The sequence below is a fragment of the Paralichthys olivaceus genome, chromosome 3 (genome assembly GCF_024713975.1).
Source record: "Paralichthys olivaceus isolate ysfri-2021 chromosome 3, ASM2471397v2, whole genome shotgun sequence".
NCBI classification, from domain to species: Eukaryota; Metazoa; Chordata; class Actinopteri; order Pleuronectiformes; family Paralichthyidae; genus Paralichthys; species Paralichthys olivaceus.
Window position 1 is genome coordinate 3,415,504 of NC_091095.1, and position 20,207 is coordinate 3,435,710.

Consider the following 20,207-nt stretch of genomic DNA (forward strand, 5'->3'; position numbering starts at 1 on the left):
CTGAGTTTTCTGCCTGGAGCTGACGACTTCGACAGCGTTTCACCAAACAGTTTTAAAAGAAGGTTTTCCAGCATATTTCCTAGAAGACGTTTCTCTCGGGGGGGGATCTAATTCATGGATCTTGATGAAAAATATAAAACATATGTGAGGGACTGATATCCATGAGTGAATGAGGCTTGATTGAATTCAAGGTGACTGTCGGGCCATAGTGGAGATATGCACTCCACTGAATTCCACTCTAATTGGTGCCGAAATGATTTGGCAATGAAATGTGAATTTATAGAATACACACACAAAAGAAGCGACTGCAGGAATGTTAATACGACACAGCATTTACAATCTCCTCTTTTGATTTTTCCAATTATGCCGTTTGTATCCATCGGTGATGTTGAAGGTCGTCCACGCTTTCACGTTTTCAATCTCAGGCGGCAGCAACTCTGCATTTCTGTTTCACTTGTGGGAACACAGAGAAAAGATGACATCGTCCTTGGTCGTCTAAACCGATGATAGAGCGGAGAATGTTCTGACTCCAACTACACGTGGAGACGGTTGTTGCAGAGTCGTTGTCTGCTAATGTGACAACTCTTATAATATGTGTTTTAAAGTTTAAAAAAAAAAAAAGGTGTAAATGAAGAAAAACTTTCCTCGGATTCACCGTCATCTCTTTAATCTCCGTCCTGCTTCCAGACATGACTCATCGTCCTGGATCCACACATCCCGACCAGTGTCACTGTAATGCAGCCAAATATTAATACACCTGTGTCTGTGTGTTCTCTCTGCAGTATGAGTTCAAGGTGAAAAACATCAAGAAGAAGAAAGTCCACATCACGGTGTCAGTAGACGGCGTGAAGGTCACAATGAGGAAAAAGAAAAAAGTGAGTGACCTTTATTATCTTGTCTGAACTCGTCTGTTTCTCTTCTTCTGTCTGGTTGTGTTGGACGTGTCGTCTCAGAACAAGAGCAGGAGATGGAGATTTAATCTTTTACTCATTAAAACATCATGTGAAAGTTTCTCAGTTGAGATTATGCACTGCTGACCGTGGCTGTTTGAATCTTTAAAACTTGATTTCCAACCGAATGGGGACGTAAACTAATAACAATCAGTTCTTACACTTCAAACTGTTATGGGAATGTCCAGGTAACAACTGGATTCCCTCAGTTTGGATATTCACAGACTGTAAAATGTTTCTTTTTTGCTGATTAGATTTTTCCCGTGTCTCAATTAAGAGGCTGCTTTCTGCGAGGGACGATCCCTCTTTTAATTAAACCTCAGACAGAGAAAGCAGCGATTGTAAGAAAGGACAGAAGCCTGAGACCGCTCAAAAGTCTGAGGGAAGATGTGGGGGAAAAAAAGCGTGACAGGTTTTGTAAAGTAAAGAGAAAAAGATGAAACGAGAGAAGAGAGTTCAAAGATGAAAAGAGAGTGAAGAGAAAACCAGAAGAAGTTGACGGGTAGGGCGCTGAGACGCGTTTCCAGGTGCGGCGAGGCTGACAGTTGTAATCCACAGAGACGGAGCGAGGTGGACTTAACCTGCCGACAATCACGGAGTCTGACAGGGTGGACAACCCACTGGATGCAAACAGAGTGAAGTTCACTTAGCAGAGCTGTCCGTTGTCTCTCCCAACATTTTACTCTTTTCATCTTGTTTCATTAATCCTGACTTGAGGCCTTTTCATGGGTTTGATATGTGTTTTAACACCGTCAACAATCATCTTCTGTTTAAACTCAGATAATTCCCAGACTCGCGTTGAATTTATCAGTCTGCATGTTCGGAGAGAGACAGACAGACGTGGGAGCTTAACAAATCTGACAACTGAAAAGGTCATTGTGAGCAGACTGCCTCGGCTGAGTGTTTACCGTTCACTCAAAGGCAAATTTCTCTGCTTGTTTCATCAGAATTGACTTCTCATGACATCTTCGCACAAAATGCAGTGTTTGGATACAGAAAATATTTTTAAAAAACCATTTGTTTAAAGTGAGAAACGTAGATTTTTGGATTGTTCGGCTTCACTAAAGTCAGGAATGACGGCAGCTGCTGTTTGACCTTGACGTGTTCTTACAGCCACGTGTGTAAAGCAGATACGCATTAGTGTCTCGTGAAAAGGAAGCTTAATTGAGTTTTCTAAATGGTCCTCTGAGGAGCATCCATTCAATTCACCACTGAGAAATGCTCCGTTATGTAAATGTGTGTGGACTTGGAAGCTTGACTGCAGGTCGATATTCTTTTGTTCCGTTTTTTTGTGTGTGGACAGAATTTAGAGAATATGTTGAGTACCTCTAAGATCACATACGATCTGAAGATAATTTCATGGTATGTGGAAAAACCTCTCCATGAGAAGATTGTCCAATACTGTTTAATTTCATTGCCATGTGTTTCTCTGTTTGTCTGGAAATTAATTTCTATAGATGTTGCGATTACGCGGAGAGTACACAAATGTGTGTATTGATCCGATACTACTTTGTCTATAAAGTATATTAGTTCCCAGGCAATTTTGTAAAATATCTATAAAGCTAGGATAAATCTCAGAGGGTATAAGAAAACCAACTCACTGTTTGAACAGCAGGTAACTTGTAACTTGCTGTTAAATTTTTATGTCGGCATAAACGAGGGAATAACCTCCATCTAATCAGAAAGTGCAGATACCAGCTGACTTGTAATATATTGGGTTTACACTTCGGTGTGGGGACGCAACTGAAGTTTGGTTTTATGCATCCAGCACAGTAACGCTAACTTCACATGTGCTGCGTCTGAATTGGGACCTGACCCTCGGAAACGTGGACCCTAACCTGCACTGGTCCCAGGTTGGGTCTCTTGTTCCGGTGGACTTGTGAAGACGTCGACCGTGAAGAGCAGGACAAAAACAACACCTGACTGTTATTGGGCTGATCGCAGGAAATAGACCTCGAGAGACATTTTCAGATCTGATTAATCTGAGTCTGTGATTTTCATCAGCTCAGGTGTCGACTGTTTTGTTATAATTTAATTCTCACACTCATCAGGTTTTGCTGATAATTTTTCTAAGACCTTTACAAATCTGAAAAGAAGCCAAGCGAGAGAAGATTTGATGAAGAAATTCATTAGAATTGTGATGTCTGTCTGATGAGTTAAATATTAAAGGCCTGTATTGAAGCCGTGATATTTGGCCTCCACCTGTTTTCTCTTGTCTTGTCTGTCTCCCTGGCTGGAAATCTGAAATGTCAAGTGTGACAGTCATCAGCCTTTGTACATCTACGGCCGAGGAAATGAAAGGAGCGAATAAATGACTGAATCAACTGCGCTCTGAGCAGATGGAAATCAATATGAATAATTCCTGTCTGCTCATGTCTCGACATTTTGATTGTGACATTAAGCTGGAAGATAGATTTAATGGAATGGAAAAGGACAAAAGGGAAAAATGTAAATAAACGTCTCAAATATTGAGACGTTAAAATAAGAGCGACACCATTGTGACGCGGTTCACTCAATAACGATTCACGGGACGTCAATACGTGATCGCTGATTTAAATTTTAATGACTTCTGGTGCAATGTAGTGAAGGTTTTTTATTTTGTGTCCACAGAAGAAGGAGTGGACGTGGGATGAGAGCAAGATGATGGTGATGCAGGATCCCATTTACAGGTCAGTTCACCGTAACATTTAATTTCTTTAGCTCCGTTTAAAATGCTGATTCAGTTTCGTTTTAATCCTAATGAGTGTTCCCCTCATGGTTCATTGGGTCTTTTCAAAAATTAATTTTAATCCAAACTTGATTAAAAAAGACTCTGTGTTGGTTCTGGAAATTAAAATCTTGTGTCTCTGCCACTGATGATGCTCAGACCACATGAGAACAGAGGTGAGAGGATTTGTGTTTGTCACCTCACAGGATTGAAACATGAGGTCAAGTTCACTCAGGCCCTTTGCTGCAGGGGTGTAATCCTCGGATTTGAACCCAGAACTGTGTCTGTGGTCGGCAGAACCGTGGAGGGACACTTTCAGACGTCTGCACCATTAATCCCTCTTTCAAAGACACACACAGGCAGGCAAATAGAAGTTTGATCAAACCAGTGAAGGGAACATGACTCAGTTAGTGAAGAACCATCACACACACGGTTCATATTCTCCACTGAGTGACTCCTCACACACTCCCACCGCAGCTCCGCTTGCAGAGGAGCGTCCAGGAGCCCAGTTCAGGGGTTTGGAAATGATTCTGTCAGGAAGATAGATTCTCTTCAGGTGTTTGTGTGAGCAGCTCTGGAAGTTGGAAATATTTGAGAAGCCTCTTCACTCTGCACTTTGAGCCTGACGCACAGTTTTTTAATATGACAGTCACAAAGCTTCGCCCCATGTGACCAGATGGGCGGAGGAACTAAAGCAGAGAAGGATGTGTACGACTCATCCATCAGTCGCTGTCGACTGTTTGTTGGGCCCTCGTGACATCTCGTCCCCTCTGATCCACAAACACATCGTGCTGCTCCACACGGTCGTTAGCTATTTGGTTTGTGCTTCTCATAAAAACTTTGATTTTTAGTGGAGATGAGGATCTGGGCTCTTTATTCTTGATATTTCCATAAAAACAAAAAAGAACTCTGCAGTGAAATGATATTTCACAGAACCCTCATTTGTTATCAATATACAGAGAGTGGCTGTAACTCTGAGCTGAGTGTTATTTGAAAAGTGAACTCATGCAGGCTGCTGTCTGGATTTAAAAGAGCAGAGACATTAGTCTGTAAAAGTGTGAAGGATTCAGAAGGCTTCCCACAGCCAGTGGAAATCCCCACGTGAGAAAACATGTAATCTTTTTGGTCTTATGGTTGAATTAAAAGCACATTTAGCTTTTCAAATGCAGAGCAAACTGCTTATCAAAGACCCCGGACTGTTTTTAAATGCTCCTGTGTGGGTTTTTTAAGATGCACAGAGGCTGGATGCCGTGTGTCTAAATCATTTGAGAGGATTTCTCGCTGAGCGCTTTGCATTTCTTCTGTGCATTCCTTTTCATCTCCAGCTGCTTTCTCACTCGAGCGGCTGGCTCGCTGCCACCGAGGCCGTCCACCGACTCAGCGTCAACGCTGGCCGGGGTGGAGGGGCAGCGATCGCACGCCGTCACGTTCACACTGACTCTATACTTGTAAATATGTCTCAGGGCTCTTCTGGTGGGTTTCCACTGATTGCATTTCATTAAACGTATCTGTTGTGGCCCGAGGACAAAACGTCTTCGCCCTGAGGCTCTTTAAGTCCGAGTGCTTCTCATAACGACAGAACCACAAAGCACACGTGCACAAACATTAGCATATGGTCAACAGTACATGAGTGTGCTTCTCAGAAACATGCAAACACAACTTCAGACTCATACATATTTATTCAGACAATCACAAGCCCACACACATTCATTATTTATTTAGCACTTCAGAACAAACCACACAGACTTTAGAGCAGCGAGAAAGAGTCGACAATATTTGGACATTGTTTACGGCCCCATGCCGAAGTTTTATGTGACAGGAAAACATATTTTATCCCTTTAATTATTTTGTGACACCTAAGATTTATCTTCGCAGCGGGCTCAGATGAGATGATCGGCGACGGGAATGTCTCGTTCCCATCACCATTTTAAACTTAATGTTGCATGGCAACAAGGCCTCGTGCATGTTTAAGCTCCCACACGCTGTTGTTGGCAACAATATTCACTGTGACTATGATTATCATAATGTCTCCAGCCATTAGGACTTCTTTCTTTTCTAAATATCAAGCCATCACAACAGGAGCAGACTATACAGGGACTCACTTGTGGCCCAGGTCTTCAAAAATAAAAATAAATAAAAGGAGGAAGTCAGATCACGTGAAACGACCTGGGACCGTTCTTGTACTGACAACGAGTGGATCTCTAATATCACTTGAGTGACGTCAGAGGAAGATCCAGGGGGTTCACGAAGTCACAGAACGTATGACATCATGAGAAATAATTTTCTGAAGCTTTGGATCGGACCATATTTTTTGTTGACCTTTGACACATCAGCTCCAAAAGTGAATCGTTAAGTTCGGTGAGAAAATCCATCCATACATATTTGTGTTATTCTGTGCACGTACAAATAGGTGTGAACACAGTCCTGCTGCTTCTGGCTTGGGTCGCAGCTTAATAATTCAAACTGGCTGTTGATAACATTGTTTGTTATCGGGTCTTGATGGAAGAAGCCACAGAGGTGGAGAACTTGAACTCATTTTTACAGGTGTAGACCTCTTCGCTCAGTTTTTTAACACACACACAGACACACAGACAGGGTATGTGTTTTACATTCCACCTGCCAGAGAGCCGCAGCCTCGGGGCAAACACCAGCAGACCAACTCACTCAGGAGGGAATCACAATCCCCTGGATCAAGCACACATACTTACCCACCCACACACACACACACACATCAAACTGACAGCCTGGACATCTTTTCATTTTTTAACCATGCTACACAGGCACAAACATCCACATACACACCAATTAGGAAACACAAAAACACACATACACACCGAGCGTTTCTTTGTCTCCAAAGCAAACATACACACTGACGAGTATTAATATATGAGTGGAGGCCACCCACCAGCTCAGAGCTGGAGCTGCAGGGCTGGGAGACATTGGAGGGATAAAACAAAACCTCTGACCAACTAAATAATAAACTCAGAAAGTGTATGACTGAGTTTTTATTTTTTTTAAAAACATATTCGTGGTGTGGGCTGTACTCACGTCCTGTTTCCTTTATAGTCGGAGGTAATAATGTTTTCTCTCGTCCTTTTGTTTGCTGGTGGGTTGGTCCTGCAAAGATTACTGAATGGATTTACACAAAACCTCATGGACAAAGGGACCGATCAAGGATTTTACTTTCTTTAACATTATAAGATGTATACACAAATATCTTCATATCGATGTGAAGACCCCTCGTAATGCCACTTTTGTTTGTTTACACTGAATTACCAGATATCAGCGTTTGTGCCGTGTCCCAATCGATGTCTGCTCTGACTCCCTGATTCCCTCCACCCATGGTATAAAGTTCGAACAGCGATGCCCCACCTCCGATTCTGTGCTTGCGTCTGAAAGGCTGTGCTGAATAAAGGTGCAACATTCCCTCCTGGAACAGGCCGTTCAAGAAGGGGCTTATGATTACTGCTTTGAAGAGAAGAAGGGGGGGGGGGGGATTTCAGAGTAAGAGTCTGGGAACTTGGCCTCTTTTTACATGTGGAAACCAAATGTGCACAACTGCTTTCGTCTGATCTCCGCTCCACTGAAAACACACTCCAGATCCTTTTTTTACACCAAACGTTGTGGTTGTGAGTCCAGGAATGCTCACATTCTTCTTGCTCAGATGGTTTGATCGATAATTTCAAAGTCAGCGTAAGAGCTCGTCTCACTGTGTGACAGCCGTCATAATAGTTGAGCCTTAAATGCATCTCGCTATTCTTAATACCCTCCATCATCTGTCAGAGTGTTGGCAGGCTCACACAGAGAAAAAGCTATTGACGATAATGCTGTGGGATTTCAAAAATTCCCTGAGGCCACTTTTGATCAAAGCTACCCAGATTCATGGTTATTTGTTAGAGCACATTAATACATAGAAGACAGGTGTTGTGGTTTTTACATGAATGAATCTGTTTTCCACTTTCCCCTGTTTCATGCTCATTTAGTCTAACGATGGACAGGTGGACGTATAAAAGCAGTGTGTGACAGCACTATCCACCCCCACATCAGTGTAGACTGGTACCGGTACCAACAGAACACCGCATGGGTTATCCTCTCCTGCTTCAAACTTAGGTCAAAGCTATCTGGCAGGACACCGGATAGTTCAGCAGGTCACCTGGACTTCATGACCCTGAGATGTGATCAGCGTCTCCAAACTTTTTTTTAGTGATCGAACTGAACTCATTCAGGTCACTTTTCAGTTCCTTTGCAAACGACTGAGTTATTGATTAGTTCATCAGATACACTCATCCACCAACCAGAGCTATTTTCAGAAATGAACATTTTTCTGGAGGTCATGACTTCGACAGCAGCGTCTGGCCATATCACCAAAAGCTCTGGAATATCCTTCTCTTTCCAAGTTTGACATCTTCAGCTACTGACTTGTGCGTTCTCACAGCCCCTCCAGAAAATATAAGGAAACTTCAGTGTGTGTCTGAAAGCAGCTCAGGTCAGTGACTTCCAGAAGCTGCAGATCATGAGGGATATAAACATTTCAGTCACGCACAGTTCGATGAGTGGATCCGTCCAGTCTGAGCTCCAGTCAATCACTTAGCTTCACCTTTAACAAAGATGTATATAAGATTTGTAAATGAACTGATTCCAGGGACTCCACTCATCAGTAGCGTGTCACCACAGTTATTCAGGGGAGCGTGGTTAGATTTGAGGGGTTGTGATCAGAGGGGCTCAGGACGGGGTATGTTTTGGTGTCTCTGAGGCACAGCTGGGATTCCAATCCTAACCTACTGAAAAAATCATATTCAGCTTGTTGTCGGTGTCTGTGCTGCCACCCTGCTGACAACCTCTGATGCTGAAGCCTGTAATCTGCTTCATGCTCTTCCACGTGTCACAAGGAGTCCTTGTTTTCCCTCAGGCTCACAGCTCCCTGCTTATACCTGATTTGAACATGTATCTTAGGTGATGAAGGTTAATGCAATCCCCAGTGACTGTCACAAAGCCTCAGGGGGTTGAGACTGTAGTTTTACGCCTCACGCTGCTGCCTCGTCAACCGACAGGGAAACGTAAACACACATCAGCAAAGCAGCAGCAGAAGAAGAGGGAGAATAATAATAAAAAATAAAAAAACCAGGACAGGAACAGACTGCAACGAAAAGTAAAGTCAGCAGAAAAGATAATTGGGACTTGCCTGACCTCCCTCCAGGACTTGTACTCCACAAGAACCAGGAAGTGTGCAGAGAAAAGGAGAAGGATCCGTCACAACCTTTTCCAACTCCGTTCCTCTTGAGGCCTCTACAGAAGCTCGTCCAACAAAACCACCAGACACAGATAGAGATTTATTTTCACCTTGCAATCCGCTTCATGAATAACTGACATGATGTTATTCACAAACACTGCCATCCCTATACCTTTTTATCCTAGTGCTTAGTGTAATGTCCCCAACCCTGAAATATCCTGAAGTCGATGATGGATGCGTCAGTGTCTCCGTGAAACAATACGATATCTGCTCCCTCAGAGTCGTTATCTGTTTGTCCATTTCATTTCCCAAAGACCTCACATAACCCACGATGAGCGACAGAGCCGATGGTTTAAATCTCCACACCCTCATTCTGAGCTTCCCTCCGACTTTGCCCCCCCCCCCGGCGTTTCCTCCTCCTTAGCCCCGCTGACATCACAGATCCAGCTCCAGGGGTAAGTGCTGTGTGGGAGAGCGCCAACAGCTGGAAGCAAGTGTAGACACACATGGCTCAGCTTAGCACAAACACCCCCCCCCCCCCAACTACAAAAATGAAACAATAGTGAAATGAGGAACAATGATGGTGAAAAGCAACGGCAGGGATTTCTCTTCTTCGAGAGATGACGAGGTGGAACTGATACTAAACGGAAGTGTTGGCGACATTTTGCATTCAACGCTTCAATTCATAGTTAAGAAGTGATACGTTAGTGTTTTCAAACCGTATCTGGGTTTTTCTCCATTTTCAAAGTTTTCCATTGCAGGTGCTGCAGCAGGCGTAACCATAGCAACCAATGCATTTGTGTGTGTGTGTGTGTGTGTGTGTGTGTGTGTGTGTGTGTGTGTGTGTGTGTGTGTGTCTTCTCCGGCCTTCAACTGTGGTAATTGCCATCATCCTCTATCGCTGACTCCCACTTAACATTATTAAACGTGTTCGGCTCTGCCTCTTCATCCTCACTTCAAAGCCCGACAGTAAGAAGTTCACACACACCCCCCCAATTAAAGTCAATCTGTGTGTTTGTGTTGTAGAAACACTCTGATCGTGTGATATGGAAAACAATCGCTGAAATGAAGCGTGCACACACAAACACGTTCTCAAGTCGTGCATTAACATAAACAACATTAACACAGACACCATTTTTTGTAGCAACAGACAACAAGGATTTCCTTTAGTTTAACATGTCTGTAATTTGAATTCTTTGACTGACTCATTTGTTCTCTCTGCGTTATCACAGTTTGCAGGGCATCGTCCAAATCGGAGAAAATAGAAAAAACTTCGTCATTGACAGTCTGAACACGCAACAGTGTCCCTCACAGCTCGACCTACTTCCTCTCCTCCCAATACACGATTCGGAAGTGGGAAGCACCGCTCAAGTTAAACTTCTGCACGGCACCGGCAGCAGCAGCGGCAGCATTACTCCTCCGACTCCAGCTTTAACTGGCATTTTTAATTTGTCACTAAAACCTGCGAAACGCCCGCATGACACGGACAACGTGTACAACTCATCTCTGTCCTGAGGAAACAGATGTCAGCTGCTTAAATGAGTGGAGTCCTGTTGCTTTCATTTCCATGATAATGAAGCCCTCTGGAGGTCCGAGTTCCACAGTCTCATAATCCACAGGACACCTCAACTCAGAACGTGTCCTAACTCCCACAGTACATGCTGCATACATACATGATGAGTTCCTTCCTGTGGGTTTTCCACATCACAGCTACAGAAGAGTTATTTTGTCGAAGTAAAACTACTTATTATGGATTCCTCCGTGGTGTTGTCCATTAATAACCGGAGACACTGTCACACCCACCGGGTTTGGTCCGGACCCTCCGACTTTTCAGTTTAGTCTGAACCAAAATATTTGTTGTGGAAGGTGTCAGACCAAGAGAGGAGATCTGGGTCCAGATCAAACTGAACCATGGTTCGGGTTCCGGAGAAATGGGCTGAATAAAACAGAAGTCGGTCATAAAATGAAATTTGTCTGAAGCATTTAAGACCTTGTAAAAGTTAAAAATCCTCTTCCTGGAGGCTGCACGTGCTCTGAGATTCCCAGATTATTTGAACGTGATGTTTTTATCAGTAAACAACTCCTGCTTCGCCTTTTGTTTGTGGTTTCCTGAACATTGATCAGCCTGTAATTGAACTTTTGAATTAGCTGTGTGGATAAAGTGAAAGCAGCAGCAGCAGCAGCAGCAGCAGCTCATTTGTTCTACAGCCTCGTGATCGTGTCTAGAATGACCTTTAACTCTGAACTGTGTCTGTGCAGAGAAAACAACGGTGACTGGAGAGAATTGCTGCAGTTATTGGATGTACTGTCCTCTCCAATCAGAGTGAAACTAAAATATTCGGAGAGGTGTTGCAGGTCTTTTTTAATCACTTCCTCCTGCTCTTCTTTTTACGCTTAACAGGCGTTTCAATTTGACTTTCTTTCCCTTTCTCATGCAAAGCAGCCGTCCGCTTTATTATTGATGACCGGAGCCCTCGTCTGGATTAAAGCTCACAGGGTCATAATACTGTGTTATCACTGATGCTCTTGCCTAAAGAGATTGGATTTCCTGGGACTGTAATTGCTTCAGTTTGTGCGTTTGTATTTTATTTATTTTTCTACCAGGCTTCAGCGCTCCGCTGCTGCAGCTGCTGCTATAAAACTCTCTCACTATTGAATGTAAATGAAGACGAAGATGATTCAGTCCTTGTTTTGCTCCTCTCTGCCCACTCATTTCTTTCCACTGCCTCTGGGAATTGAGTCTGTTTGTGTGTGTTTTGTGTGTGAGCCTCTGTTTTAGTGCGTGTTTAGGTATGTGAGCGTGACCTTGTTTTGTGCGACCACGTTCTCTGGGTAGATAGGGGTGTGGTGACTGCATACACACACACAAACAAACACACACACACTTAAGAGTACACAGAATAAGACGAAGGTGATCAGTCCCTTGGATTCAGGGCCGTGAATAAAACTACATTTACTGTGGACAAGACTAAATAAAGATGGACAACTCTGCCATTGAGGCTGATATTCGCTCCTGCCCGATTTCAAATCAGTCTCAGGTGTCAATCGTGATGTCTCACCCCATTTTCAAGAGCTATTCCTCAAATCACCAATCACTATCTTTGTAAAGAATTTAATTCACAGTTTGGTTTGTTTCATGTCCAATGTGCTCGACAAAGCACACATCACAGACTTTTTTGCCTGTTGGCACCTTACAGAACATTTATTGTGACTCTGACCAAATTCACACCCTGAAGGCAAATGTGGTTAGTCTCTTGCATTCAGGGCTTATTTCTTGTGACACTGGGTCAGTTCTGCCTCTCTCAGTTTGTCTTCATCTTTTCACCTCACACACACACAGGCACAAAGCTGCGTTAAGAGAAAAAGGCTTCACTGTTTTCATTTCGCATCGAATTTGTCACTAACAAAACACCTTGAATCTTAAAAAGGAGTCAGTTTGATTAGATTTTTCACAGATTGATTTTTTTTTTTACCTGGCAGCAAACGTTTCTCTATTTTCCTGGCACAGGATTTATTTGCACTTGAATATTGACTTCTTTCCTCCAGTTTCACCAACTAGATGGTGTCATATAGTGCTGGAGGTTTCCTCTGCAGCAGTGAAGCAACACACTGCAGTGTTGTGAGACCACATGCTGCAGTCATGCTGTTTTGTGTATGTGTGTGTGTGTGTGTGCTGCCTCAGCTTGAGGCTCCTCAGACCTGACTAAGGTTGTTAAGGAATAACCCCCCCACTCAGCCGAGTGTTTTCATTTTCATAAACTGTCACGACGACGACAGCAGCAGCTACACACACACACACATTCTTTCATATTCATTCACCCACGACCCGATGGAATAGATGTTCAACTTAATTTAAAATCACATTTGCCATATTTAGTATGTTAATCCCTGAAGGTTATATATATTAAATGAGATCATGCATTTCCCCGGCACTGTATCCGTAGATTCCAGATGTGATGGATTTAATTAGTTTTATATAGATCCAGTGGTAAAGTGTTAACTTAATGTCTGATAAAGCTTAAAGCTGTAAAAAGAATACAAAGGATTAATTTCATGACTGTTTCAGAATCAATATAATAAAATATACTATTACGCCTGAAAATGTATTAAACATGACCATTAAAGGTCAAGGGAACAGTTCACCTCTCGTGCATGTAGTTTTACAAAATACATATTTTAAATGCAAATCAGCTGCTACCAGAGAAAACAATGTCTGCAGCACTTAAGATGAGATAAGATAAACTAAAGCTTTGTTAGTCCCACTTTGGAGAAGTTTACCATCTTACAACCGCATAAAGGAAATAGTGTAATGGACTCTAGGGACACTTTGTGACCTCCGCCTTGTTTTTATTTACAGAATGCAAATCCTGAAGTTCTGGAATACTCCAGTAACAAGCACATAGTACACAGCAAGTACACCCATGATGCATCTGGTCATCTACGCGAACGTGTGACTAAACAGCAAATATATCTCCGGCCTTAGTTTTAAAGCAAATACATATTTTAGTTGTTGGGAAAACAGAGTGTTGGTATTTGATGAGGAAATAGAATCAACCTGAGTGGAGGGATCAATATCAGGAAACATTAACATTAATACATTCGTCCTGCAGCTTTAGACACCAACGTGCACAAAAAACTAAAACCTCCAGCATAACAAGGTACCACACAAAATACTTTACATGGCTGGATTTGTTTTCAGGTGTTTATGTGCGAGGAGGTGCGAGCTGATCATTTATTGACGGGAGGAGGGTGCGGGTATTGATTTTGTGACCTCGTTTAGAGGCGACTGTGGCTCAGGAGGACAGAGCAGGTCGGCCACTAATCAGAAGGTGTGATCCCGAGCTCCTCCGGTGTCCTTGGGCGAGATATTTAACCAGACTGTCGGAGTGGGTGTGTGTGGATCGAGTGAAAAGAGCTTTGAGAGAACGATAAGACAAAACAAGTGCTGAAGGAAATGGTCAGATGTTTTGTTATGTCCGTTACATCACGTCCGTAAAATATCCTCAAAACTGGGTCCATGGATTTCAGAGTTTGTCTTTCACACATGAAGACGGCGTCCGGGTCACATTTGTTCAAAGCAGGAAAATTGTCCAGCGCAGGACTCACAGACCGGACTCGGACGCAGAGTTTGGAGTGAGCCGACAAAGTTCAGGCTTTATTCTTCAAAACAAGATAATAAATAAACAGAGGGCGACTCGAAGAAGAGGGATGGCTGCAAAATTACAGCTGAAAAAACCTTCTATGAGGGAATAAGCAAAAAACAACACTTAACTGAAATCTCCTCCAGAGTAGGAAAAAGCTTTGAAAGTTACAAAATAAATCTCCTCTTAAGAGGGATAAACTATCAACGTTTACCAAAATAAAACGCCTATGATGAGGGAAAACACTTGTAATCTATAAACCAAAAATCTCCTCCGAGGAGGGACAAGACCAAAAGATAACTAAACTACATTAACCTAGAGAGCTATGAAAACTATGAGGCAAAAGGCCAACAAAAACACTTAACGAGGCAACCGACTGTGAAATACTGACTTTGACGTGACAAAAAAAAGGCTGGTGGCACTGGACTAGAGGACAAGACACTGGCAGAGGACAAACGGAGACGCAGACTATAAGCACACATGGAGGTAATGAGAAACAGGTGGACACAATCAGGATCGGGGGAAGACAATCAGACCGAGGCACATGAGGAAGGGCAAGTGACCTGAAACGAGAGGAGAGCTACTTTCCAAAATAAAACAGGAAATCACAATACAAACAAATGTCCAAATGACAAATGTCCGTAACATTCAGGTCAGGGGTGGAGCCTGTTTGGGGGAAAGTGTGCAGACTTGGGTGCACGTCTGAAAACAGCTTCATCGTGGTTTATCTCGCCGTTGCCAAGTCGGTGCTGTTTTTGTAGAAGTGTCTCAGACAACCTGTGGCTGTAATTACACGTGTCAGAAAAAGAAAGAGGGTTTGATCCTGTGAAGCAGAACAGTGTTTCTGCTGCCGAAGCTTGAATTATTAAATGTGCTTTTGTTTAAAGATCAACCTCAAGTTAAAAAGAAAGAGACTTTGAAACGAGGAGCATCGAGAACAAAACTGTCAGACAGATCTCCGTGATGTGACGGGCTCATTGTTAATGTCTCTCCAACGTGTAAAACACAATTCATGCAGTGAAAGACTGTTGGTGAAACAAATACAAATGAGAGAAGAGATTATTTAGCTGCTCCTGGGGTCGTGTGTGTTGTCTCACTGTCTCACTGCCGTGTTTTACCGGGACACACCATCTGTCCCACACGAGGTCTCAGTCCAGTCGTTTGTTCTCATTTGATCTAAATTAGACTGAGCATCTGTACGTGAGAGTCCAGGAAGCTCAGCCACTTGTTGTTCCGACTGTAAATAAAGCAAAATCCTCCATGTTAGCATGTGGGACACAGGCCAAACTGAAAATTCAATATTCCCATTCTATCAAATCTTTCTCAGAGATGGTTTTCTGCCATCGCAGGCAGCTCGTATCACACTCGTGTGTTCACGGTTCTACATAGTTTGGTTTTACCGGGTTTTTACTCCACAGTCATGAACGCACACGTCAATGACACCAAGATGCAACATCGTGCATATCTGTGAAGTTTTAGAACAAGCTCACTTGAGATATAATAAGCGTGCAGAGAAGCACAATCCTGTATTTCTGGCAGTTCAACACCTTTAAAGGCTGAGAGAACAATGAGCCTCATTAAATCAGTCTAATTAAAGATCAGACTTTAAATCCACCTGCTCTCAGTTAAACACCTGATGTAGGAGTAGTAACTGTTATATCCATAGACGTAACAAGATGGACGACAGGTTTCAACTTCTGGGAAATGACCCAAACTAAAACTATGGGTACATTTTTCTCAAATATAATTTTAGGTAGTTCTTATCACACTGATGCATGTTCACGTTTTCACCGTCACCACCCGGCTCAAAGGAGGGAGATGACAAGTGTTATATTTAAAGACATTTGGATGCTGCCCTCGGGAGTCAGGGAGACACAACCTCGTCCCTCAGAGAAAGACCTGAACGAGGCGAGGCCTTTTAAAGGGCGGAGCCTGATCTCAGACTCTGGCTTCACACGGAACAAGATGGCAGCGTTTGTCTTGGATTCAGTTCTGCATTGTATGAAGAAGTGGAGACGTGTCGTCCGTCTTTCGCGGTTACACCACTGTTCATTTCATGTTTTTATCTCCACTGTCCAGAGTTCGGGATGATGGACGTTACTAATTCTGCAGCGCTTGTGCAACATAATTCACAGGCAGAGTTCAAAAGCTCCTCAAGCAGTTTCTGCTTCATTTCGTCATTCAGCTGTACAGTCGTGTTAAATTGATTACATGGGACAGAGTGTCTCGGCCGGAATCAAAGTAAGATTAAAAGCACTTTATTTTAACAGCGCGATGTTTTAATGGATCGGCTCAGTGATCCGCCCACGTGTGTTCCATGTTACTGATACTGGAGCTTTTATTGATTCCCAATACCTGAATGTTTAATGTCGAGAGATGCTATTAATCCAGATGTACTTGGCTTTCATTCCTGGACATGATGCTGCTGCTAAAAACAGGCCCACACACACACACACACACACACACACACACACACACACACACACACACGCACACACACACACACCCAGCTGGATCTGGCACAGGTGCGTTACGGTATTGATTCCCAGTAAGTGCGCGATGGTCGATGCCGTGTGTGTGCGGTGCGTCGCCTCTTAGCTTTTGATTTATAGCAGCCAGGTTTCACAGGCGACGATTCATCACAGGAAAAAATGGCAGAGGACTTCTGAGACAAGCTCACTTCATTACTCAAACATCACGTCACACCCTCCTGTGGGGTGTGTTGTTAACGAGACGGGCTTATCAACGAGTGTGTGTGTGTGTGTGTATTTGTGTGTGTAGCTCATTTATGTTTATTTGAGCACACACACACACACACACACACACACTGGTTCTGTTTCGCTGGCAGAGGCGGCACTGAGGTTAAACGTGAAAACCTGGGAGCAATTTTCTTTTTGTCGAGCTCTCGATGCAGCCCTGAACCTAAACCCACTGGATGACTCAGACGTCTCTTTTTTTCTTTTCTGTTTTTCAGCTTCTTATTCATGCAATCTCAATCGTCTCCCTCTTTCTTCTCCTCTCTCCTTCTCCCACTCGCTCTCGTTTACTCTGGGTGTCCCTCTCTCTTTTTCACTCACTCTCGGCGCGTTCAGTCGCATTCTTCTGCTTTTTCATGGACTAAATTATTCCATCTTTTCTCTCATCTTTTGTCATTAAGAATAAATGTAATGGAGGCACCAGTGGAACTCCTTGATTGTCCTGACGTCTTCTTTTAATGCTCCAGAAAAAAGTGGTCTTAAATAGTAAATGGTCTGTTCTATTCTAACAACCATTCAAAGTGCTTTATATCACGCGTCACATTCACACACATGCGTACAGTGTTTTTCACTCCTACATCCCATTCACACGCTGCCGGCTCAGTCATCAGCTGCAGTTTGATGTTCTGACTAAGATATTTTTTATTCCCATTGAGAGAAGTTGAACATCGAGTCATGACTCTGTGACGCCACAATCTCTTCAGCTCTTTGAGTGTTAAACCGGATTTCACAAGATGAAATGATTAAAAGAAATATATAATATATATTATATAATATATAAAGGGTTGTAATGATCCTGATTCTGAGACTTTCTCTTCATTCAATCTTGCCTTTATCGATGGAACGATTATTTTACTGAATTTGCTCAAATGATGCCACGAGCGCTTTTATTCTTGCACAATGGACTAAGAAGTAATTCTGTATTTTAATGTGCTGTGTTTTTATCCCTCTGCTGCCGGATGAATTGGATTTGACCTTGATTCACACTCTTGTATTAAGATAAGCCAAACACCATCCAGCAAAATACTAGGCTTCAAAACACACAGTTTTTAACTTACATGTTATTATTATTTTATTTTACAAAGATATTTTATAATTAACATGATGTCAATAAGCTACATCTTCCCTCTGTCTCCTTCCTCCTCACTGGACGTTTCTGAAACAACGATGACATATTTTGATAAAATCACTGATCGTTTTGCAAAGAGACACAAGGGCGGATTTTCATTTAATTTCTTATCTCATTTATAGATTTGTCCTCCACAGATATGATGCTGTCCAGATGATTTAGTATTAAAATTAATTAATTTTGGCCTCGCAACAGAGTGAGTAAATCTTTTTTTTATGGGGCAGAAGATTTGTGCCTCATGGTTTACTCCGTAATTGCTCTAAAATAATAATCAATCTTTGACTTTTATTTTTCAAACTGTCGTGGTCGTTATCCACAGGGAGGAATGCATCTCCATAATCTCTGTCAGAAGATCAAACGGTAGCATTTCTGCTTTGAGGATTTGAAAGATGACGAATCTTTAATTTAAACTGTGATGAAATGGGGGCAAGAAAAACATGTTTTTACCATTCAACTTTATTATCTCCACCACGGAGGACATTGTGAAGTTGTTGGTTTGTCTTAAAACACAAGACGAGACGTTTTTTTTTCTGCCGGCAGAGTTTGTTTTCTGATTTATTTTGTGTTCAACCATCTTTGACTCATCGAGCCAGCCGCTCTCATTCCAGTCTGATGGGCCTGATCGGGTGACACTCCCTCACCTGCAGCTGGAGACACCTGATGGAGACGTATCTCACTTCCTCCTCTTGGGGTTCGTCAGCCGAGCCGGTCGCCTACGCTCACTTTCACTCACTGTCGGCTGAGCTTAACCTTGACAAGTGTATTGTGTTTCTGTTTTAACATTGCCCGCGGTTTCAGAGTGAGATTTATTCCCCTGTTTGGCAGAACACAGGACATCTGTCGGGGCTTAGATTTTGATCTGGGAAGTGGAGGGAGGGCAAAGAGATGAAACAGGAGGCAATTAAAGGGTTTCTGCAAAGATCAGTGGGTTGGGCGTGGTCGGTTTTCTTCCAGTTGATGACATGGGTTGATAACAGTGACCCTGCTAACCCTCCGTGTTTGTTGACACATACAGAAATGTTCCTGCTCCCCTCATTAAGCTGTAGCGACTCACCCGCCTGGTCTCTCACTGCCTCCCTCTCTTCGCTCCTGCATAATGTTTTCTTATTTCTGAGCATTTTCCAGCAGCTGCTCTGTCAAACTGCTTTGACTCAGCAGCATCTGTCATTTGTTCCGTTCCAGAAGGAGTTTTAAAGCTACTGTTGATGCTCGTACAGGAAAACACTTCAGTGTGTGGTCAGTGAAGTAAGAGAATACTGACAGGTTTGCTGACATGAACAGATCTCTGTGCTGATTAAATCCATGTTGTAACAACCCTTTATTTAATTACTTTTACGACTCTGGTTTTAGCTCAGTTACCAGAATAAGAATTAGAATAACAGAAAAGCTGAGAAAGAGTCAAACGGACCGAGAATAGAAGCAGTCAGCCAATCGGACAAGTTGGAAACAAACCATATAATCAAACTTCTCAGCTCAGAACAGATCAGACGACATTAAGAAGCAAGCCACATTTCATTGTTTGAGACCAAGACGAGAACATTTTAACAAGAATTTTTTTTCCTTCTATGAAATTATATTAAAATCCTCCCCTGCCATCACCATCACCACCGGCGTGCTTGTGTGTGTGTGTGTTAGAGATAACTGTGTCGACTAAACACAACTGACGAAGACACCATAACACAAGACCTCAGCTCGTCTGGCTCCCCGGAGAAAAAGGCAAATACCACAGAAATGTCACTGTGTGTACAAAAACACACACAGAGACACTCAAACACCACACACACACACACACACACACAAAACTACCATGCACGGAACTGCACATACACATTTAGACAAACACAACTGTGTCATTAGCTTAATCTCCACCTAATTTCTGTCTCTGGCCATGTTCGGCCTCGTCTCACTGTGATAAATGACTCTACATTTCCATCAGGGCCCATTTATATGACGCTAATTGCTCAATTAGGAATCTGCTCTGCCTGAGGTTTCTGCTACTTCCTTTAGCCACTTGATATTTCCAGTTCACAGCATTAACCCATTAGGACGCCGTCTGAAAAAAAATCATCCTCGAACTTAAAGTAATGTCTCGAGGGTTTTCTGGAAAACTTTCTCTGACACATTTATTTCTCAGCCTCTGAAGCAGAAGGGAAAATGACATACGCACCATTTCAGAGCTTTATTGTATTTGTACAATGAAAACTGCAGAAATCTTTTATTCCAAATTATTGCAACAAGGATTCTGTGGGTTTACACAACTTAAAGAATGTGATTAAGACAAAGAGAAGACTGTT

At 42.8% G+C, this 20,207-nt stretch overlaps 1 protein-coding gene across 2 annotated transcripts in view; it reads left to right on the forward strand.

Annotated features, from left to right (window-relative positions):
• Positions 1–20,207, forward strand: part of nos1apa (nitric oxide synthase 1 (neuronal) adaptor protein a) — a 103,257-nt gene that overhangs the window by 49,852 nt on the left and 33,198 nt on the right. For both annotated transcript variants that reach the window (XM_069520997.1, XM_069521006.1), the window contains exons 3-4: positions 783–875; positions 3,561–3,619. In XM_069520997.1, coding sequence (XP_069377098.1) covers positions 783–875; positions 3,561–3,619 — 152 coding nt within the window. The remainder of the gene's footprint in view (positions 1–782; positions 876–3,560; positions 3,620–20,207) is intronic.